The following is a 24,854-nucleotide window of genomic DNA, read 5'->3' as shown; positions in this document are numbered from 1 at the left end:
ATCAACAAGACCCAATTCCACATTACTGTGAACAGCTACATTCACCTACACCAAATGCCAGATGTGTTATTCACTGAGATAGACATGTCAGAATCCTCACCATGGAGATCTGACAGGATGTATGATCATGAAGTGCCAGCAGATCATTCATGGGAATCTTCTCTAGACCTCCAACATAGGCCTGCTCCAAGTAATGGAAAAATCTCAGCACTATAAGAACAATGTGAGAGCAGCCTTTGTTTTGTGAAATGTTAGAAGCCCTGAATGCCATCCTCAGATAAAGCAAAGAGGCTTCTGATTGCTTTTTACAAAAGTTACATTTACTCATGTAGAAAATTTAAAATATGTACAATATAGTGCAAATGTCTAGAGCTACCTAATTTCTTTATACACTGCTAAAATAAATAAATAAATAAAAGAAAGAAAGTCAAAGGAGCTTGCAAAGAAAAGCGTCTGGAGAAGTCCAGACGCTTTTCTTTGCAAGCTCCTTTGACTACGATGACCTGGATGACTGAGAACCTTCACAGACATAAATAAAAGAAACACATTTTATGTAGCATCAAGTCAGTTAAATTTCTGAAATATTTATCTGGTCAGTTAAGTAGGAGAGGGAGCTATTAAACAGTTTCAGCTGCTTTGGTTGCACTAGAGGGGCGACAATGAGACAACTCTCAAAACACTAACGGTTTTGCAGGTCGGGCCACTAACTTTTTTTTGCCCATCCTAGTCGCTTCTGACTGTTTTTCACTAGTTTTGTATTTGTCTAGGGTCAGTGTCACTATGACAGCTATCATAGGCTCCAGCCCCAAATAGAAATGCTGCACCTGTAAGAACCTCCCCCCAAAACATACAGCTCAAAAATATTAAAATGCACAGATGCATAATTTAACAATCTTCTTGTAGAGTGTGAGTGTGTGTGTGAGAGAGAGATAGAAAGTGTCTGTATGTGTTTTTGTCATGAAACGTACTTAAAAATTAGGGGGGGAAGCCGCAATACAGCACAACACAGGGCTGATATGGTACTATGAGGTCTTTAACTATGAGATCTCGTGGGAAAACCAAAATGCATCATTACAAACCATCTGGGAATTGTTAGTCTGCTTTATCGGGAGCAACAAAGGTACATACAGGAAGAAGGTGCTTTGTTCTGGACTATTTGAGAACACAGAGCCTATATGATCATTCACAGCTAGTTACCGCATACAGATCTTGGCACATCTATATTACCTTGCTGCATCCCAGAATGCAAAGCATACTGGCTCAAACTTGTAGTGTACACTTGGTAGTTGGTTTGACTCTACATTAATATTTAATGTATTGACAATAGTCATATTTTAAAATGACATTTTGATGGGATTAACAGAAATATCTGAAAAGCTTCTGGCTTTAAGGCCACAGATTCTGCCTTCTTATGCTTGTATTTAAGTGTAATTCACTCACTAATAAAAAGTAAACTAAATCTGGTTTAAAAATAATCTATAGGTAGCGTCAGCATGCAGAAGACCAGCACAGTTACTATCCTATTCACCTTGTTTCTGTATACAAATACAGCTTACATGAAGGTACTCAAAGTCTGGTTAAATACATATACTCCAACTTTGCAATTTGATTTACATAAAAATGCACATAGACACAGACAGTGTAAATCTAAAGATTTTATTTTGTATGACTTTATGTTCAGATAATTAGAAAATGACAACTCCTTTTCTTGTCACAGTCTCCTAGTCTATTAAACTAGAATATAAATCCCTAAAGCAAAAAGTAACTAAGTTTAAGGTGGCTAAACCTGCACTGGACTGGCTCTCAAAGCCGGGCTAAATGCAGGCACCACAGTCATTAGTGAGGTGAAACCTTGTTTCTGCCCTTCTCCGCCATCAGTCTGGAGTGCGTTTGATCACATTTGCCATAGTTGCTTAAGCTACCTTTCCAGGGTGTACCCCGCCTCTCGGTCTACGGTAGCTGGGATAGGCTTCAGAGGCCGACAGAGCAGCGAGCAGTGCAACCAGTTGTAGTCACAGCTCAGGTGAAGACCATCTGTGTTTGCTGGCAAACTTTTCAAACATACATTCTCAAACAATTATGCCAAATTTGGGACAGCCTCTCTGTGGCTGTCCAGCTTATTGTTCTTCACACGTATCGTATGTAGAGTTCCATACGACTGTTGATTTTGTTTTGTGTTCTGGAGACTTATTAGATTTTTGATCAATCTGCTACGCTCACTGTAGGAACATTTATTTGGAATATTCCATGTCAGCACTCCCTTCAATTTCATCTCAGCATTCCAATAAAGAGTTGTGAAATTCCTTTAGATGGAGGCCTGATCCCTAACCGAAACAAGTGTTAAACAGGCTGAGGCACGAGCAGTGAACGCACAGGCTGTAGCATCAGCTGCAGCAGCTAGCTTCAATAAAAACTACAGAACTACAAAGTACATGTGCTTGTGACAAAAATAAAACTACACAGAGAAATTTCTCTGCAGTTAGATGGACAGTTTCCCGTCTCATCTGAGGTAGTAAATAAGTAGAAATATCATTAAAGGCAAGTACAGAAATGACTCTCCAATATAGCACTCAAGCCCACGTGTATACGCAGGCCGTCAGAATGACTTCTGAATAATTCCCCTTCTTCAGTGCTAAAAACTGCTTCATGTTAAAACAATTTCTAATGATTGCTGCAAAAGTTACGTGACAATGTAGAGGTAGAAGGTTTGAATTATGTCTGCAACTACATAAAGAACAAATCTACCTTTAAAGTTTCAATATAATGGCACCAAAAGAGTCCAAACAACTAAAAGCAAACAGAAATAAAGCAGAAAGCCACAGTTCCAGGTCTGAGGTACACATCAAATTCAAACTTTTTGAGAATTGTCCTAAGTGCTTCAACCCAGTCACGAGATTAGACACTCTTAGAGAGGCACAACAGTAGCATTTTAAGACAATGTGAAGCCTGGCACAGTTCTAATTAGAGGGGTTTATGAATGAAGGTTGAGGAAAGAGTCATCTAAATGACTCCCTCTCTAAAGATCACATCAGTCACTTCACACCAGTTGAAGACTTAAAACCATTCCACCAGCCCTGACACATTGGGTGAATGTCAGGTAACTGGGTCTGTTACTGGAGGCTTCTTGTTTTCCTGTGACACCATCCACTCTTTAGCTGCTTCCCCGTGTATCAGCAGCAAAGGTGAGACCAGGACAAGAGGGATGAGGGTGCTTATAGTGCTAATTTTATCAGATTCAGAGTCCAGCACCACAGCCACTGAAGAACGGTGTTAATAGCAACAGTGAAATGGGTAGAAATGCTCCACGTGGATGTTCGTGCTCGGTTCTAACAGTGCTCACATCCAGTGGTCCAGTTCAGAAAAAAGAAAACACAGGTAACAGGGTGGAATGTGAAGCTTCCTTCTGCTTAAATCAGTTCCCAGCGGCCCCACGTCAGGTCACGAAGCCAGGGCGGCCACCGTCCAACCAATACTTTCTACCATTTCCAGCAATCCCTTGATTCACATGTGTACATTTAAAAGGTTTCTCGTCATGCTGTGGTCATTGCAGCAGCAGCCGCCAATGAGAAAAATAATATTAAGCTGACTTGAAAAAACACACCCAAACCTAGAAAACATGGGATCCAGTGGTTTGTTTAAATATTCCCCATAAATATGAAAGTAACAGATTTTTCTCTGTAATACTGCATCCTGTTCATACTGGCCGTTAAATGACACCCCAGTAATGTATTTCAGCCTCCTAAATGTCCATATTTTGTTTCTCCCTGCTAGTCTGTCCAGAGTGGAGGCCACTTTTCAGCCCCTCTGGGACAGGCTCCAGCAACCTGGACTCCGAGATGGTTTAAGAAACTGAATAGCTGGAGAGCAAACTGTGATTCACCCAGTTGCTCTTTACAGGTAATCCATTGCTGCAACTCAAAAACAGAAATATTTGGAACAAAACAGGTAGTACTGCACAATGAGTTCATTTTGCTCTAAGGAAACTTTGTCTTATCAGTTCCTATTGTGTCAAATATTCCGGTTCAGAGTCAGAACATTTCGAAACCTGTTTCCCCATCGGTAACAGTGGAGCAGCCCCCCCCATGTGTTTTGGCATGTCTTCGGTGAAAATAAAAAATAAAAGATTTATGACTAAATGTCCCTAAGCTTCTAAAAAGGGACTGTGTTAATGGTCACAAAGCTCATTGTATTTCATTTGTGCTTCATTTCCAGTAAGATGGATGAGATGTTTGATCTGACAGACATTTGTACAGGGTTGCTGAAACTTGAAGCAGACAAAATACGCTTCATTTTGAAAGACAATAACATGTGGATACATCGTATGGATGATGCACGGCATTGACAGGAAGCTGATCCAAATGTCAAACAAACAGGTGCTCTGAGGCTTAGTCTTTTCGGTAGTGCTCGCTCTCTGTAATGCGCCAATGTTTTCACATCCACCTGAGTAAGGAAGGTGTCCGTTTCTCACAGATGACAGGCTCAGTGAGAGCAATGAGCAGCACCCATATGAAGTGCATCTACTGTTTCTAGATGGAGAAGTACAAGTATATTTTGGTTGCAGTTAAAACATCTACACCTTCTTAAACATTCAAGCTTACTTTAAATAATGAGGTAATACTGCTGAGGTGATTTGTTGCGTTCAACAATATCTAAAACAAGACATCTGTTTTACAGTAAAGACGCCGTTCCTTAATTTGACTATTTTCATGAACAAAGACATCGAGCACTGCGCGGGGACAGCTGCTTACTGCTGAAAGGCCTGGTAGTAATGAGGTAGGGAAGTGGATGTGCTCATAGCAGGACTGCTGTATGCCTGAGGTAGTTGGGTGTGGTTGTGGGGCCCAGGGCCCTGTGGTGCATTAGCCTGCGGAGACTGGAAGAAGGTGAACGGCCCTGGAGCCTGGGAGGACAGACCGGTGGAAGAGGATGGAGAGCACGCGGTGGTGGTGGTGGTAGTTGGATAGCTCATCACTAAGCTTCCCATCCCCATGTGAGGGCTGTACGGTGGCAGGCTGAAAGGTAAGAAGCTCAGCAGGGGTCCCAGGTCCATGTTAGTGGTGCAGGACAACTCAGCTGAGGGCACAGCAGGGCTCCTGGACATCAAGTGTGGGTCACCACCAGCACTCACCCCTTCAGCCAGAACGTCCCTCTGAGGGGAAGCAGAAATAGAGGTAGAGGAGTTTACTGCACTCAGGTGAGGCGCGGGGGCACTCTGCAGGTCCAGCAGGAAGCTGTCCACGTCGCCACGAGGATATGAGGTAGAGCCGTGGTGCTGGTACCGTGGCATGTTGCTGTAATGCTGCTGCTGCGGAGATGCCGATGGTGCCAGGTGATGATGGTGGGGTTGGGAAGACTGAGCGGGCATGTGGCGAGCCACACCCATGCTCGAGGACAAGGAGCCTTGAATAAGGCCATGAGGTTGGCCCATGCCAGGGACAGGACTGGCCATGTGGTACGAGGAGTACATTTCCCTGGAAAAAGACTCGATGGGCTCCTTGGAGACAGAGGCCATCTCAGTGGTGACTGGGCTGGGCTCCTCTTTTACTGGGCACATAGTGGAGGGGCTCGGTGTAGCCACAGGAGTGCTGGAACTGCAGGGTGGCATCAACCCCGTCTCCTGGGCATGGCTCTTCTTCAAATGGCGAGTCAGGTGGTCTCTGCGGCCAAAGCGTTGGGCACAGCGCGGACACAGGAAGTCACGGCGTCCTGTGTGCACCACCGCATGACGGCGCACATCCTTACGTGTGTAAAAACGGCGGTCGCATCTCTCACAGGAGTACTTCCTCTCTCTTACTGGCACCACAACATTAATGCTTCCCTCTGACGGTGGAGGCCTGTCAATATGGCCACCCAGGTGCTCCAGCAGGGAAGGAGCGACATCTGAGCAGGGCAGGGCTGCTGCAGCACTGTGAGCTGCCACGAGGTGGCGTCTGTAACCTAGCTGGGTGTTGTACTGCTTCCCACAGTCCTGGCAGTGAAAAAGCTGCCGAACGGCAGGATGGCTCTCCTGTGGCTGGCTCTTTAGATGGTCTTGCTGGTGGAACATGGTCTAATACAATGGTGGGTTTCGGCTTTGCTGCTCAGGGACTCTGGCCACGAGCCTGCGCTGATAAACACAAAACTCATGAGGAGACGGTACTATCAGCCCACGGAGTTCGGATCGTTTGTTAAAGTGCACGATAAATGCTAAGTGCTGTCTGACGGTCTCTTGCAGCAATGACTAGAGGTCTGTCCTGCCTTACTGGGGCAAGCCTGTGTCCAGCACTTGGTTTCTGTGACAGCAGCTGCCATAGCAACCCCAAAAGGGCTGTTGTGATGAGGAGCTTTGGAAGCTGAGACTGGGTCTGTGTGTTTCCTGAGAAATGTTCTTGTGTTGGCCTGCAGTCTAATTTAGCATTCAGTAGCTGAATGACAGGAAGCCCGGCATCTTCACAGACCTGCAAAACAGAAAAGTGCAGGAAAATGCGTCAGTGTGTTCACATGAAACCTCTGGGCTTAGATGGCGTGCTGCAGACGTCACATGACAACTACAACAACAACAATAATAGTAATAGTACCACTATATCACCAAAAGATGGTTCTCTCAGAGCTCAAACACTTAAAGCTACAACTGTTAAGTTATTAGACTACTGTTCTCGTTTGTACACACGCATGCACAGAGTTATCAAAGCAATTAAAACTGTTTTCTGTTTAGCTGATACATGCCTACTCGTGTATGCAGTGAGGTAATCATATACATGACATTGGCATTTGTCTTTCTTTACTGTGCCAGAATTTTAATAGTTTCAGAACACAAAAACAGGTAAATTATTTGTGCCAAAGGAGAAACAGTTTAGACATGAGCTGCCAGTAGAAGAAGGTTTGAGGGTTCACCTTTATTAGAGAACACATAGTGATAGCGCATAGACTAGACACAAACGCAGTGAGCGAGCAGAGGGAGACACCCAGCAAGGAGGCTCTAGTCAGCCGGAACAAGCACTGCTGCATCTAGCCATGCAGACATTTCTGCATCTTTGCCATTCAAAGACACGTGTATATGGTTTATTTTATGTAATATTAAATACTGAACTGTAAATTTTCAAGAAGAAATTTTTTATTCAGGGGTTTCATAAAAGCCTTATTTTTAATATATTTATTACTACTTGGGAGAATGCACGAGGTTTAAGTCAATGTCAAAGAAAACTAAATAAACATGCAATCTAAACAAAATGCATCTTTACTCTGTCTTTTTGGAAGGCCTTTTTGACTTTTGTTTATTTCTGTGTGTTTAAGTGTACAAGTGAATGAGTGAGTTTGTGTCTGTAAGCCCTTAAAGGAGAATGTGGTAGCTCCAATGAAGAGAAGCAAGCATATCAGCATTCTGAAGTTTGCCCTGTGCTTTGATGCAATGTTTCTGTGCTGTTGAAAACAAGACGTTATGATAGAGTAGACATTAATATTTACTGTCCAACCTAAAATCACTCAGGTCAGTGTGTATATGAACACAATTTAACTGAGATAGTATTTTATATTATTTCATTTTCAATCTGGAAAAAAAAAAAAAAAAAGACATGAAAACCTTGAAATAAATTACACGCCGTGCCCCATTTTTTGCCCGTTTGCTTCCACAATAAGACGGCTGACATCAGCCTTCAGCAAACATGTATCAGACCACATTAAGAGTTTATCTGCATATCTTAATGCATCTTCTGGATGCTTACTGCAGATTTTTCTCTGTGTAAAACAAAGAGCGGTGGATGGAACAGCTACAAAGTTTGCTTGTCTTCATGTCGGAGTTTGTTGATCAGGTGCTTTGATGAAGAACTTGGTTAGTTTCTGCCAGCAAAGGTTTTAATGGTGATTACGGGAACAGCGCTAGTGTTTTGAACACGAGAAACACATTTTCTTTCACTCAAGCTGAGTTCACAAAGTATCAAAGCAAAGAATTTGTGTCTAAATTTTTTTTATAATTAAATTATTCGAAATACCCGATGAATCACTGCGGCCCTAGTTGCATGCCCACGTGAGGTTTTCAGACAAATTCACGTCGTGGTAGTCTACCATGACCACTGTGACCTGGATGACTAAGAACCTACACTGACATCTTAGGGATATTTCATTACAATGTTTTTGTTTTCGTTCAAGTTTTCTCTTTCATCCCTCCCTCCTTTTCCATGGTTTTCTTACTTCTTTCACTGCACCGATCACCTGTTTTCCTACACAGTCACAAACCACCCCCCTGATTTTTACACATCGGCATGGCACAATCACACACACACGCACTCAGTGTCAGCACATCCACTATAGCCTCACAGACAAGTACGTACATGCTCCATCCATCTATTCTCTTCCACTTATCCTTGCCAGGGTCGCAGGGGGGCTGAAGCCTATTCCAGCTGTCCTAGAGAGGAAGGGTACTCCCTGGACAGGTCGCCAGGCATCCGTAGGGTTAACAGATAGAGACACACAACCACTCACACTCACACCTATGGGCAATTTAGAGCTTCCAGTTAACCTATCCCCACTAACTGCATGTCTTTGGACTGTGAGAGGAAGCCGGAGCGCCCGGAAAGAACCCATGCAAACATGGGAAGAACATGCAAACTCCACACAGAAAGACCCTGGCTTGATGGTGGAATTGAACTCACTGTTGCCTCACACCTCTTGGTGTAACAGTGCAAACCACAGTGCCACTGTGCTACCCTTACTCATTTCCATTAGTATTATTATACTCACAGTACATTCATAATGTAACAATGTAATATATCACTTGTTCTTGGGGGCGACCTCAACTTGGGACTAATTGAAGAAATGGACAGGAGCAAATTCTGTGTCGATAAATTTTTATAATTGATGTTAGGGCTGCACGATTAATCGTTAGAAAATTGCGATCTCGATTCATACAACGATAAAAAAATTTTTTTGTAAAAAAGACGACGACGACTGTACCGCATTTTGATCCGGGACGTACTCTGCATGAAAACAAGCGCTCACTCTTCCTGCTCAACAAATGACAAGGGCGGAGCCTTATACCACGTGATACAGAAGCTGTGCCGTGTGATGCTAAAATTAGCAGGGAAAAAAACAACGGAGAGCACGTCAGGGATGACGAGAAAGTGACAGGAGAAAATCCGTCCCGGTCAACCACCCAAACATCAATATCGGTAACCTTATACAGCGCTTCCCTTAAAGCTGGGCGATATGAGATTTTTTCATATCACGATATGTTTTTTTCATTTCAGGCAATAACGATATCTATCACGATATAAGCCAAATAACTATATTTGTAAGATTTAAATGTGCCGTTGCTCACAAGTAAAATGTGAAATAATCAGCAGCTTGTTTTTATTTAAATATTTATTTCCCATAATAAGTTCAACAGGGTAGATGTACTTAAGGAACATGAGACTTTTTCAGATAAATAAAGGCAAATATTGCAAACTACACAAAAGGCAGCCGCTAAAGCGTTTAAGTTTCAAAATAGAACAAACGAAACAGACTACTAAATTGTCAATTCCACTTAGAAACAAAATATTAATTCTAAAAATAAATCTTAGTTTGTTTTACAGAAGAACAGACAAAACTAACTTTTGTCAGTATCAAATAAACTGAGAACTAAAAGGAAATTCTCAATCTCTCCTTGTTGTATAGCTTAGCTTTTCAAACAGTTTTAACAGTTACTTTAGTCTGACAAAAGCCGAATGACGAATTAGCGCTTCCAGTCAGAGACTGAGGCTACGTCCACACGTACACGGGTGTTTTTGAAAACGGAGATTTTCCGTTTTCGTTTTAAAAAATAATCCCGTCCACACATAAAGGCAGAAATGAAGGAAAACGCTGCTATGAACATGCCAAAGCAGCAGGTGGCGCTAGATTCCTAACCGTGCAGAAATGTTGGCCAATCAGAAGTCTAGAAGCCTCGGTGGGAAAAAGTAAACAAAGCTGGGGCATAGAAGCAGACCCGAGTCGTATGTGTGGATGGACAGTAACTGTGTATATGTAAGCATTTAAACACTGCAGAGAGTAGAATTAACAGTATTGTAGAAATTCATTTCACCGAAACAATAACGTGGCGCACAGTGTGATGCATGCACCAGTTTATTGTATTTCCAGACTTGCTTTCGGCACATTTACAGTGCAGCTACTCTGTTTTTTGTCAGACTTGAAATAGCCGAAATACCTTCACACTACGGAGCTTCTATGGCTCTTCCGTTCGACAATCTCTCCGGCGTTGGAACCATCATCTGTTTTCTCTTCGGTCACGCTCGGTTGATTTTTCTAGTCGGCACACTCATTTCCTCCATTACACGCTGGCTCCATTACCCGCTGGCTGCTTCCCAAACAAACACACGTGCGGCTTGGCACTTGTGCTGTACGTAACAAGTCACGCGACGTGACGCTGCGGCTGTGATTGGTTCGGCTCTGCGCTACTTAGTTTGGATTGGCTGACCTTTTTTAAAAAAAAAATTTTATTTTAAGAGGACAAGAGCGGCGAAGTCTATCGCGATAGCTTAATTTCTCTATCGAGTAAAAGTTATATCGCGATACATATCGTTATCGTTCTATCGCCCAGCTCTAGCTTCCCTATACCCGTCGAACTCCCGCAGGCACAAAGAAATTACGGAGGCTATCACTTATCACCTGACCAAAGATATGGCTCCCATCAACACTGTGCAAAACGAGGGATTTAGGAAAATGATCAACACCCTAGACAAATGCTACACAGTGCCGTCCCGCAACTATTTTTCTATCCGGTTGTTCAGTGATGACGCGACGAATCCTACTTCCGGGTCTAAAGTAGTCTGCGTTTAATATGGCTTTTGTGTTGTTAACATGTTTAATGTTTTGTATTTTCTTCTATTTGATCTCAAAAAGCTCCTAAAACAGTCAGTGATCCCTGTTGACCTCCCTCGGCTTTTATTACCGCTAATCATTTATTTAAGCTCAGTTTTTAAAACCCTAGGATGCAGCAGTATATGAATGACTAACCTCGTATTGTGGATGGGTTATCTCAGTTGTTCTCCTGGCTGAAGTTTGGTCCTTTTACAGCATCCTGCCATGCGATTACATTTGTTTCTGACCACCGAGAACACTCACGTTAACTTTTATCGAGTGGAAAAAAGGTTAGCTTGTTCATATTATGCTAACATAGCTGTGTCGCTAGCGGTCACATAGCACATCATTATATACCAGCTAGCCCAACTTCAGTAACCCTACAAACGTCACTGCTGTTTAGTTTTCTGTCTTCATTTATGCTGGAAGTGATAGCAGAGCTGCACGTTTTAATTTGTTTCCAAAACCCCGCAGTCAGGACATGCTATATTGTATTTAGATAGAAGCTAGCGAGCTAACTCCCTGCTAACTTCTAACTCCGTTAAATGTCATAAATTCGGTTTTCATGGATGCCTGGATGTTAAACTCAATTGTTACACCTGGTAGAGCAGAACACTGATCATTTTATTAAAGATGAAAGACTTTAGACAGTTTTTCAACTCTCAGTAATGCCATAGTGATCGTTTGATATATGGACCTGCAGCGGAGTTTAGACCCAGACATGGCTAGTGACGTCAGACTGAACAACCGGATAGTTGCACTACCTGCTCTATACACGCAGTGTCGAGCAACGGTGGAGACGGAATTTCAAGCAGTACAACATTTTGCGGCAACAACAAAACGTGAGACATTTGTTGTTTTTATGTTTATTTATTGTTTTTATGTTCAGTCTCAACTGTTACGAAGTTGATGTGCAGTTAATAAATGCAATAAATATTTATACTGGAAAAGAAAATCGTGAGAGAATCGTGATCTCAATTCTAAGCCAAAAAATCGTGATTCTCATTTTATGCAAAATCGTGCAGCCCTAATTGATGTCATCGATTATGCTGATGAATCGTTGCAGCCCAAGTGGAAAGTTAAAGTTTTTGTACCACAAAATGTTTATGCAAATTGGAGATGGTTGAGCAAACAGCCCAAATTTATTTGAGATGGAGTGACTCAATTAGGTGGTTAGGCACAGAGAAAGTGAGGCACAGAAAAATTAGATTAGATAAATAACATTTTTGTACAGAAAGGAAGCCAGCTAATGTGTCTCTCTATGAATCTCTGTGAATGTTGGATAGAAACCACTTAAGCATAGAAAAAAGTGCTTATATAAATGAGTGTATGAGACATGTTGTATAAAGCACTTTGAGTGCTCAGGTAGAGAAGAAATTGAGGTAGACTCCAATTACCAAAAGGGACAGAGAGCACAAGGATGTCAAACATCTACTGTAGGGTTGCAAAATTCCCGGAATTTTCAAAGATGGAAACTTTCCATGGGAATTAACGGGAATTTATGGGAATAAAGTGGGAATTTTCAAAATTGAAGGATGGCTCTTCTTAAGGAACTTAAATATAATTCAGCAAAGTATATTTTAGCATAATATTGACAAAAACAAACAAATGCAATTCAAATACACTTGAATATCCATACCATTCCTTAATCACATGTACAGAGCACAAGCTTGCTGCATGGCTATTGAGACCACCTACTGGCACTGTGCATGCCTCCATCACATGTACACATGGACCACACTTTTGAGCCTGAAGGACAAAGAGTATTAAAGGCACACATTTGAGCCTGTGGACTTAACAAGTGAGGTAAGTTTTGATGATATTATGGGAAAATATATTCAATAAATGTTTAAATTGTGAATATCACATAAAATGTATTAATCTGGTAGATAGCAATCTGATAAGATGCTAAATAAAATGCTAGCATCTGTTAGATGCTAAATAAGCCATAGCTAGTATAACATAAAGAAGATGCTAGCTTCCTCATTTGGCTGTTTTGTTTTGAAGATCATTCCAGTTGTTTAGCTAGCCTTACTATTTATATCTGTTTATTATCATATTGCAATTGTATTATTACGATCTCTTGCATTGCATTAGCATTTTTACAAGCTCTTGTTTTATTTTACAGAAAAATGCCATGTGCGCCATCTGATGTGTGGAGACATTTTACACCAGCTAATGTACAAGGGAAATCTGTATATATGTGTAAGTATTGTGATAAGACGTACGTGAAGAATGCCACAAAAATGCAGCAGCACATTGCAAAGTGCAAAAAAATTCCTCAAGGCCCAACACATGCAGCAGCCAGGAAACACATGCAGCACTCAAGGGGAAAATGAATCTGTTTCAGCTGTATCAGAATCAGATACCCACTCATCAGCTCCTGGTCCCTCTGGCATCAGAGGATTCTTTGATTTTATGGATGACACTAGCCAGAAAAACGCAGATGAGTGTTTTGCTCGTGCAGTCTATGCAGCTGGCTCACCCCTGATGCTGACATCCAATGTGTACTGGAAGAGATTTTTGAATGTTCTCCGACCAGCATACATTCCCCCAACCAGACATGCATTGTCTACTCATCTACTGGATGAAGAGTTCAGTCGAGTTCAAGAAAAGGTGAAACAGACCATTAACCAAGCTGACTGTATTTCAGTCATCTCTGATGGATGGTCCAATATCAGGGGACAAGGAATTATTAACTACATAATCACCACTCCTCAGCCTGTGTTCTACAAGAGTGTAGACACAAAGGAAAACGGACACACAGGCCAATACATTGCAGATGAGCTAAAAGTGATCATCAATGACCTTGGACCAGATAAGGTTTTTGCACTGGTCACTGACAATGCAGCCAACATGAAGGTTGCCTGGGCACATGTGGAGGAGACCTACCCACATATAACTACTATTGGCTGTGCTGCCCATACACTAAACCTTCTCCTAAAAGACATAATGGCACTAAAAACAATGGACACTCTGAATAAGAGAGTGAAGCAAGTTCTGAAATATGTTAAAGGCAAACAAGTAACATCCGCTACATTTCTGTCAAAGCAAAAGGAAAAGAACAAGAGTACTACACTGAAGCTTCCCAGCATAACGCGATGGGGTGGTGTTGTTATCATGTTTGACAGCCTTCTGGAGGGAAAGGAGTCTCTGCAAGAGATGGCCATATCCCAGTCTGTAGGCATCGACAGTGACATCAAGAAGGTCATCTTGGATGATGTGTTCTGGGAAAGAGTATCTAGCAGTCAGAAAACCCTCAAACCTATTGCAGCAGCAATAGCGAAGATAGAGGGGGATGGTGCCATCTTGTCAGATGTCCAGTGCCTTTTTGCAAAACTCAAAGAAGAAATCCAGACAATTCTGCCCACTCCCCTACTACTGAAAGGAGAGGAAACGGCTGTGGTCAAGTCATTGGAACAGCGGAGGGAGTTCTGCATGAAGTCAGTGCATGCAGCATACATGCTGGACCCCAAATATGACAAGGGCATACTTTCTGGGGAAGAGATCAACGGTGCCTATGCGGTCATTACAGCCATGTCTGACCACCTGGGTCTCGATAAAGGCAAAGTTCTAGGCAGTTTGGCAAAGTATCGAACAAAGCAAGGCCTTTGGAAAGGGGATGGAATATGGCAGTCATGCCAGCACATATCTGCAGCCACCTGGTGGAAGGGACTATGTGAATCTGAGGCCCTTGCACCTGTAGCCTCCATCCTCCTCCAAATCCCACCATCATCAGCCGCCTCCGAGCGCAACTGGTCACCGTTTGGGAACACCCACACAAAGGTTCGCAACAGGCTCACAAATGTGAGAGTGGAAAAGCTGGTCGGCATTCAGGCAAACCTACGGCTCTTTGAGCCTGACACAGAGCCATCCTCAACAAGGCTGGAAAGTGACACTGAAGAGGAAGACTCAGAGTTGGATGCTGAAGAAGTGGACATGTTGTTGGATGATGATGAGGTCCAGGAAGAGTCTATTGACTGAGCAAAAATGAGAAAAGAGGATTGCTTGAAGGAAGATTTGCATGTTTAATGGGACGTTTTGGAGGATAAGTGGCATTTTTCATTTAACCTTTTGAATGGGACTTTGTGGAGATTTTTGGACAGGGGGCAATTTTGAATGAGCGGGGTTAGGGGATGGTAATATTGAACTCAACATTTCTGTTTTTATTCATCCATGAAACAAGTTATTGAAACGTGTTCTATTCTACTGTACTTACAAATAAATCTGTTGAAATATCTGTTGAAAACATTTTGCATGGAGGTTTTCTTATGATTTCTGTTTATATTTATGCTTGGAAATAATATATTCCCAGTTAGTTCTCCTAAATTCCCATTAATTTCCATAATTCCCATTATTTCCATGGAAAGTTTCCAATATGGAATATTTCCAAAATTCCCAAGCTTAACTTAGCATGGAAATTTACCAGAAACTTTTCGGAAATTTACCGGAAATTTTACGCCCCTGTGCAACCCTACAAACATCTGTCAATTCGTAAGCTCAAAGTCTTGATTTTTTTTTCCACCTTGAAAATAATCAACAATTCTTTAATGAGGTCTTACAAAATTGTGCTTGTTCATGCCGTGAATGTTTCACAAGTGTTGCAAAGATTAGGCTTTAACCTCCTAAGACCCAAACTCTTTCATGGCATGCATTTTTAATTTTTCTTTGGCATTTGGGTTGATTGGGACCTGATGAATGTAAAAACAAAGAATTACCAGATTTTTTTTTTTTTACCAAATTTTTGTTTAGGTTAGTTAACCTCCAAGGACCTGGCGTCCACATATGAGGACATTTGTTTTAAATTTTGATAGAACAGTGGCAGTATAATGTCCTTGTAAGTGGATATCAGGCCCTTCTAGAGAAAAATTAAGTATTTTGGTCTAGACAACCCAAAATGTGATGTCCACATATGTGGACGCCAGGTCCTTGGAGGTTAACTAACCTAATTTTTTAGATAAAAACAAGATGACAATGATGGCTGACTGCTATCCTTATTCAGTATCACCTGACTCTAATATAAGCAAGTTAACCAATCCTTTTTTGCCCTCAACTATATTTATTACTGACCATTTCCCTAAATAAATTCATGAATGGACGGGTGTTGTTTATTTTTAATATTCAACAATTAGTTGGATTTTAATCTTGATCACAATTTTGGCTTTCTACAATTAAATGGACATGATGGAGCGATACTAAAAATGAGTGTTCCAAATACAGAACACAAAGCAGAAGAAAATCAAGTACTCCCTCAGACAGCCCCTGATGACATGCCTGCTTGTGCCAATTAGAGCGGTCCCCTGCAACATGCAGCATGAAGATTCCTGGACTAGTCTGGACGAGTAACACTATGTACAAAGACAGATAAACAACCAAATTCACGCGTCTGACACAGCAGAAGCTGAAGAGATTGTCCCTCAATGTGGATCATTATCTGTTGTTTAGACATACTGTGGCCATACTGGGAAAGTGACACTAAGCAAGACCAAATGATATGCAAAGCATGCTATGGAGTTTTGTCTGCACTGCAAAACGACAACTAATTCAAAAACAACAACAACAACCCCCTGAAAACACACAATAAAGTGCAGTATGAATGCATGAAGACCAAGAAAAACAGTGCGACAAGATCAAAGTGAAAGGTGTGCTATCCTGATTGCATTTGGGTAAAATGCGCCCAGCTACCTCACTGTACACTGTACACTCCTTGTCGTGCATTAAGATCATCAGGTCAATTACTCCTGGCCCAACCTAAGTTTAGACTGAAGACCAGAGGCGATCGTGCCTTTGCTTCAGCTGCACCCAACCTTTGGAATAGCCTCCCTGCTTCTATTCGAGCCTTGGACTCTATCCAATCCTTTAAATGAAAGCATATCTATTTGACTTGGCTTTCCTGACCAGTTAATACCCTTTTAAATCTTTTAAATTTTAAACTTTTAAATCTTTTATTAAATTGTATTAAATTTATTATTTTATTATTCATTTTACTGCTGTTTTTGTCTTCTTAGCAGATTTTGTATTTATCTAACTCTTCTGGTCTGTTAGTGCCTCTATCCTGTCTGTGCTAGTGCCCGATTTGTACCCTGTTATTGACTCATGCTGACTCTCCATATTACTGTGAAGCACTTTGGTGTGCCTTCGGGTTTTTAAATGTTCTATATAAATAAAACTGTATTGTATTGTATTGTACTGTAAAATCTTTTCATTTATACTTTTTTTCTTCTATGAGATGCACTCAATTTGTTTAAATGAACAGGAATTGCTTTATTTTGATGCAAAGATTTCTGCAAAAATGAAAAATGTGAATGCAGTGTTTATGACATGGAAATAAAAACATTTTTGTCACCAAATTCAATGAGTAATTGTCAAAAATAACTGCAATCGAAGTACTGATAAAAATAGTTGTGATAATCGTTTTGGCCATAATCATGGAGCCCTACTACTCGCAATGTGTTGATGTAAAAGTGATTATGGCTGCTACTTGTGACTTATTAGGAAGCTCACAGATTATTCTTTTTATGTTATTCTCACATTCACATTTGTGAGCGTGTTTGGAAATGTGGCTATGGGGTCAAAGCCTGTGATCAGTCATCTCCATCAGCCTAAACCAGTGGCCACTGCGTGTGCGTTTACATGTTTGGGCCCGTTAGTAATAACCAAACGTTTGCTATATAACTTCTCTAGTTAGTACATGCAGTTTTACTGTCAAGTGCATCATGAAGTTCACTTCACACATACAAATTCACGAGCAGGCTTTGGTGCTGGGCTAACTGCTTTTACTCTGTGCAGAGAATAAGTCACGGTTTTTTGTTTCCATTTAAAGCATTTAAACCGTGATGTTAGACTAAATATTTTATTCCCATGTATAAAAATGTGTGTTCACTTTCAATAATGTTGTTGGTAAATATATTTTTAAAGCGTTAGAATTCACCAATGTTTATTTTCATAGCTCTCGCTCAGTTTCACTTGTTTAGCTGACACTGTGACTGGGAGAAAGTTGGTGCTTTTCCACGATGCTCGCTGAACACGAGGTCCCCGTTCTTCTAACTTGGACAGAGGCACTGAATGAAGCTGACACGAAAAGTAGCGCCGGGATATCGCAGTGCCATCTTGTGGGTCCTAAGTATTGAGCTGCAATCAAATTAATTTCTGCCTAATAACTTTCAGTTCCTGAACTCAACTACTAAGTACCTTCCTGGTGAAGGAGCCAAACTGATGAGTTGACGAGCGCCGGGAAACTGAGCCCACGCAGCTTTGTGGACTGACAAGAGTGGGGGGGGGCGGGGGGCGGGTGGACAGGGTCATTACCACATCGGGCTAAATATGACCGCTAGCCTGCCTGCGTTTACAACATTCGGCAGTGGATGTGAAATCAGGTTTAGTACTTGTGTATTACCATGTTTATTGGGTCTATAATACACGTGCTTTATATCAGGGACATCCACAGACTGGTGTCAGTGCAACTAAGGATGAAGTCCCGATATTAACCGAGCCAACAAGCTGATTAAACAACAAAAGATGAACGCTTCACTAACTTGCGTCGGAGTTTGTCTCGCAGGAGCTAACTCACATACTTTGCCCAGCAGCGTTAAACTCCAGCTCGGCCGATCAGACGAGGGATTGGTGGTACTTACCGACAGAGCCTAGGTCCACCTCTCCGTCCAGCCTCCGCTCCGACTCCATGTCGACATTTTGCAACAAGTTTAAAGGTGTTTGTTGGACTTCGGGCCTTGACTGCTGGGCGCCGCGCTGGAAGCCAGGCATTCTGGGAGAGTGACGTCACACGGATTTAGAACTGTAGAAAACGGGCTGTGAACACACACACACGGAGATTCAGAATCGCGCTGCTTTTGATGTGACCACTGTTGACAATTTAAACGTAGAACTCACTGAGCAGTGTTCCTGAGTTTGTTACTTTTAAACTACGCATCATTGTTAGACCATAGTTGGCACAATCTTCAGTCCTAAAAATAGGAATCATTTAAATATTGCCCCAGCAAAATGCCCTGTTGGTGCCCATGTGGGGCTACTGTGAGCAGTTGCCCACAGTGGACAGTTCACTGGTCAGGGCTCTTGGACGCCAATTCGAAGTGTTCTACTGTTTTTGTAGTGTTTTTTGTTTTGTTTTTTATCTAGGTATGGTTTTACTGTATTGCCACTGATTTTGGTATCATAGTCATGTTGAAAAATTAGCTGTTGCCACTCAGATGCTTTCCATGTAGTATTGCACGGTGCATGAAACTTTGACAATGCTTATATCTATTTATAATTCCATCAATTTTGACAAGATCTCCAACAACTTTTTAAATAGACTGACAATGATGTGGAGTTGTTGCTGCCAGTAACACAAAAGTACAAAGTTGCAAAAGCAAGTGAGAATTAAAGAATTTGAAGAAAAGCTATGTGGAGCATGTACGAACTGATATTAATCTTTAATAGGGTTGTCAAAGTTGAGATCAAACAAAACAACTGCCTCCGCCATCTTAGTTTAATTGGTCACATGACTGCATCGTATGACTAAAATTCATCATCGTTTTCGAAAGCCTCCGCGTTTTCGCAGTCCACACTGCGACGTGAAAACGCTGTTTTCAAATGTATGCACTTTGGAGAGCATTTTCAAAAAGCCCTGTTTGCCTTGACCAAAAACGCAGTCTCAGTGTGGAGGGAAGGCCAAAACGGAGAGAAAAAGATGCGCTTTCAAACAAAAATGTATTAATGTGGACATTACTAGAAACCAAATGTGCTAGCTACTTCAGTCACTTTAATGTACAATTTAGGTTCTTGTTCTCACTATAGCAAAATAGTGCTGACAGATCTAAACTTGAAGTAGCCCTTATACTTGTATGGAGGAGCAAATACTACTGTATGGAGAAGAGCCCTAACTATCACTTCATCACAGAGCGTGCCCGCTCTGACCGGCTCTAAAGGGTTAATATTGAACTGATCAATTGGGCTAAAAGAGGTATGTCAGCAAAGGTTTTGGTTGAAATTTAACATAGAATGAAATTAGATTTATCATGAACCTTGTGGCAGGGTGTGGTTGGTGGCTCAGCTGCAGGGGAGGAGTGGAGCAGTGGGCTCAGGGTGTGGTGTCAGGGGAGGCTGTCAAGGCAAGCCGAGGCCAGTATGTAAATGTGAATCCAAATGCAGACTCAGACAGGACAGCAGGGATTAGGTTAATGTGACTTTATTAACACAAGTGAAAACTGTACACAAAGGAATTATGCGTGGTGCATGAAACTTAAAAAGGGGTCTCTGAAACAGAGGGAAAGAGAGCTTAGAAGTGATACTGTGGTAAGGAGACAGGAGGAGATGTAACCGGAATGCCTAGGGGGGAGGCAATGTTGGCCGGGTGAGTGTCCAAAGGGATGAGAGTGAGCTGAGAGTACATCCTGATGATTCAGTGATCCAGGGACTGCAGTGGCAGGAGGGCAGGGAGGTGAGGAGTGGTGAGTCAATGAGCAGCAGTTAGAGTTTCTAAGGTTGACCAGCATCCAGGTGGACACAGAGGACTAGAGAGCACTGGTTTTAACTGGTCCAGAAACTCGAAAGGTGGGATGAAACCGAGGCGATGAAGGAAGCTTCAGCTTGACCGCTGAAGTGCTGATGGCTTTGTCCACTTCAAAAGGTCAGATGTAGCATGGCAATAGCTTGCAAGAAGTTGGATGTCCTTAGCTGCAAGCCATACCTTTTGTCCAGGAGTGTATGTGGGAGTCAGAGCAAGCTCGACCTTATGTTCCTGAAACAGTGGGGGTTGATACCCTAAGGAGGCTTTAAAGGGAGACATAGCTGTAGCAGAGGAGGTAATGAGTTATGTGCATATTCCACCCAAGGAAGATAAGGTGACCAAGCAGCAGAGGGTGGTTTTCAGTTCTTTATTAAGGCATTCTGTTTGACTGTTAGTTTGTGGGTGATAACCTGAGGTGAGGTAGGGTTTATCTCCAAGAGCGGAGCAGAAAGTTTTCCACACCTGTGATGTGAATTGAGGGCCTGAACACCTGTTCCATTATGATTCAGGCAGTCTCTGTGGTTGTGGCAAGCTTATCTAATGCTATGAAATGCGCAGCCTTGGAAAATCTGTCAATGACGGTGAGGATGGTAGTCTTTCCTCATGAGACAAGTAGCCCTGTGACAAAGTCTAATGCTATTTGCGACCAAGGCCAGTGAGGCGTAACCAAGGGCTGCAACAGACCCGTGCGGTGCTGAGTGGAGTTTTTATAGTATGCGCAGGTAGTGCAGGCTGCCACATAATCCCTGGCATCCTCGTCAACAGTGTCCCACCAGAAGTATCTCCTAATTAAGGAAGGGGTCCTACCTCTTCCTGGATGACATGAGAACATGGCTGTGTGGACCCAGTTCATTGCCACGGGGTGTGCAGCTGCTGCAACATTGTGCCAATTTGCTGGGGACCAGAATGTTGGCAAAGGACTGGCCCTAACCCAGTGTCTAAAGCAGGGCTAGGCAACCTTTCTGATGGCGAGTGTCATTTTATAATTTCCTCAGAGGTCAGTGTGCCATATGATTGCATTAGCAATAAATTTAATAACGCTCTATATTAACAGTTACACACTATATAGAACCACTTTCTAGAATTATATTTGTTCGCAGATGTTGGCAGCTATCAGCGAATAGTTATCAGCTATTTTGAAACAAAAAAAGACACTTTTTATCCATAACAAATAAACTAATTATTTTACATACTAATAATAATGTATAATAATAATAATAAACTAAGCCAATATGGCATGTTTGTTAATACAGAGACACACATGTTAATATGATCTCTGGTCTCCCACTCAGAGACACAGGTCACAGGTCAGCATTCAGACAGCTACCTGAGGACACTCATGTGAGAGAAAATCGTGATCCGCCCACGATTATCCCCGAACGTACCTGTGGGTGGAGCCTTTTATACATTTGGAGCAGGAAGCTAGGAGTTGATCAGACGAGCTACAATAAAAACATTTGCAGATGCAAAATCACTGTTCCCGTTCCTCGGGTGAGAGCTGGGACCGGCCAGATTACTTAGGTTATGTGGCTGTATTGCAATAGTGGTTTGCAGATGTGTTCTCCTCCGAGCCCGGATGTGCAAAATCTCAGAGTGGTATTTTAAAACGCAGCCTGGTGTAACAGTGTGTTCCCTGCCTTACAGGTTACCTGAGGATAAGAGTCAAATTATTCGGAGAGAATTGGCCAAAATGCTGAAAATGGGGGTAATAGAGGAGTCGGACACCGCATGGTGTAGCCCCATAGTTCTTGTAGTACAGAAAGATGGGTCTATATGAGTCCGTGTTGACTACTGCAAGGTGAATGAGGTGTCACAGTTTGATGCCTATCCCATGCCCCGGGTTGATGAGCTCCTGGACCAGTTTTACTAAACTGGATTTGACCAAGAACAACTGGCAGTTCCCCTTCTCTGCAGAGTCCAAGGATAAAGCAGCCTTCTCCACTCCATACGGTTTGTACCAGTTGTCCCAGCCATTTTCCAGCAACTCATGAACTGGGTGCTGCCTCCACATGGTGCATATGTGGCCACCTACTAAGATGACGGTGTCATTCTACCAGGACTGCAGTTGGTGGCTGCAGTCCTGGTGACCCTGAGGCAGGCAGGGCTCACGACCCACCAAAAAAAGTGCGGTTGGACGCAGGAAGGTACAGTATCTGGTGTACCTCTTGGGAGGAAGGCAGGCCCGCCCTTAGATGGCTAAAACAGCACCCATTGCATCCTGCCTACATCCCAAGACCAAAAAAGAGCTCTCTTCTCCTCCTTAGCCACCTTTTGACCCTCTGTTTGGATAATGCCCCTCCAGTGGAGGGTGTAGTGGGAGGAGCAGTGGTGTCAGGGGAGGCTGATCCACTCACCTGACCTCATCGTGTCTAACCCATTTGAGATGGATGCAAGGACCTGAGGGAACAGGTGTGTGTGATGTGCAGCAGAGGAGGAAGCAGCTGAAAAACTGCTGCAAAGAGAAATTCAGCAAATACAGTAAAGTCATTCACCATACAACGCTATGTGCGTGGGTCATTGTTTTATCACAGTGTATTTAAACCCTTTGTTTGTCTGTATTCTTTGTTGCGTCATCCCTCATGATTCCCGATGTGTGCCCTTCTGTTCTGTGATTTGGAGGTTCTGTGCTGGCCTCCAAAGTCCACCAGGTTCAAATCAAACTTCTAGAGGTGTCACGCCTCTGCCCCCACCAGGCTGGCTGTGGCACTAAACTGGATTTGCATGCCAAATGAAGAAATATGGTAGTGATCAGCATGAGTTTTTTTTTAATGCAATTAAAATAATTTTTTTATTATATGCAATTTTTTTTCCAGCTTAACCAGTCATGTTTTCCTGCACTTTCAATAAATGTATCATCTATATAAGCAAGTTGTCACAGGGTACATATGCATTAAACAATAATGTTTTCATGTGGTACTTGTGAAGTTTTTTATTGTCAATACAATTATCAAAGTATCAGAGGTCATTTTTATTATTTGATAGATCAACTTTTTTTTTTTGTCTAAAAGCACGTTTAAAAAAATATTCCCTACAATGTCACATCCTCAAATAACAAATTCTTCCCTAATCGATCATTGGTTATTTAATCACAGATCCAATGAATTTAAGTGCTCACTTGTTTGTGCTGGCATTTGCCCATTTTTTTTTATTGATATGATTGAATTAGCATTCAAAAACAACAACAAAAAACCCCTAAGTCTCTTTACTTGGAAACATTCCTCAGATATTCTCGTCCATGCTGACATGACAGCATCACACAATTATTGTAAAGTTATTGGCTGCATCCATGATGTAGATCTCCGATTCAACCACATCTCAAAGGTGCTCTAATGGGATTTAGATCTACAGACCGTGGAGACCAATGGAGTACAGTGAACTAATTTTCATGTTCAACCCAGAGGAGAGTGAATGTACAGAGGGCAGCAGCCCCTCTTCACTAACCCCACAGTCATGTGCAAATGCTGTTTGTTGACTTCAGCTCAGCATTCAATATGATTATGCTGCATAAGCTATTGAGCATCACCACCCCCATATGTAACTAGCTGATGGACTCCCTCATTAATAGACCTATGTTTGTGACAGTGGGAAACAGAAGCTTTAGCAGCACCATCTCTCTCTCCATCAGCTCCCCTCAGGCTGTGTCCTGAGTCCACAGTTGTATGTGTTGCGTTGCATATGCTTCTAATCTCATCATCAAGTGTGTAGATGTCACAGTGGTGACAACAGTGGTGGGTCTCATTAAGGACAAGACATCACCACGAACTGTTCTCCCTGCTACCCTCTGGAAGGAGGTTTTGCAGCATCAGGATGAGGATAGACAAATTCAGCAAGTTTAATTCCCCAAGACATTAGACTCTTAATGACACACAAATAGCCCCCAAACTGCACCCCTCTCTCCAAATATGCACAAGGCACATTCCTTGAATTACTCCATGACTGTATACTTAAGGCAGTTGTTCTCTGCTGCTATTATTGCTGTGAAATATATTTATTTCATAATATTGTGTACGGTTTTACATACTAATAATAATGTATAATAATAATGTACCGGTACATTATACCTTGAAATTTACATGTATTTACATTATTTGTTTTGTGCAGTCCAATGACAAGTAAACGCCATGAACTTCTATATTGTGTGTATGTTCTAAATAACAATAAGGTGGCTATTCTATTCTATTCTATCTACTTCAAGATTTGACATGTTGTGCATTCGGAGGTACTCATCTGCAGACTTTGGTTGTAAGAATTAATTCTTTGAGTTAATGCTATCTTCCCATCAGCTTCAAGCAGTCTGGCTGTCTCTATTGACCGCTGGCATCAATAAGGCATTTTCATCCAGAGAGCTGCTGGTCTGGGTAAAACCCTTGGCCGCGCAAGAAAATTATAACAGATCAGCAGTTTCTGAAAGAATCAGACCAGCCTGTCTAGTACCAAGAAGCATGCCACGTTCAAAGTCACTTAAATCATATTTCTTCCTCATTCTGATGCTCATGTGGAGCTTCAGTAGGTCCTCTTGACCCTGTCGATATGC

The 24,854-nt window shown here is 42.1% G+C and overlaps 1 protein-coding gene across 1 annotated transcript; it reads right to left on the bottom strand.

Moving 5' to 3' along the window:
* Nucleotides 1-1,640: 1,640 nt before the first annotated feature.
* Nucleotides 1,641-18,925, bottom strand: LOC113013422 (zinc finger protein PLAGL2-like). The gene is made up of 2 exons (XM_026154299.1): nt 18,447-18,925; nt 1,641-6,437 (listed from the first exon to the last, which is right to left on the bottom strand). The coding sequence occupies exon 2, from the start codon at nt 6,044-6,046 to the stop codon at nt 4,745-4,747; it is 1,302 nt and encodes a 433-aa protein (XP_026010084.1). The 5' UTR covers nt 6,047-6,437; nt 18,447-18,925; the 3' UTR covers nt 1,641-4,744.
* Nucleotides 18,926-24,854: the final 5,929 nt, after the last annotated feature.

Source organism: Astatotilapia calliptera, chromosome 20 (assembly GCF_900246225.1).
Source record: "Astatotilapia calliptera chromosome 20, fAstCal1.2, whole genome shotgun sequence".
NCBI classification, from domain to species: Eukaryota; Metazoa; Chordata; class Actinopteri; order Cichliformes; family Cichlidae; genus Astatotilapia; species Astatotilapia calliptera.
The sequence above is the reverse complement of the archived record's forward strand: the minus strand, read 5'-3'. Positions and strand labels throughout refer to the sequence as shown.

Excerpts from the sequence above, each read along its gene's own strand:
- LOC113013422 (XM_026154299.1), bottom strand. The coding sequence starts at position 6,046 with ATGTTCCACCAGCAAGACCATCTAAAGAGCCAGCCACAGGAGAGCCAT.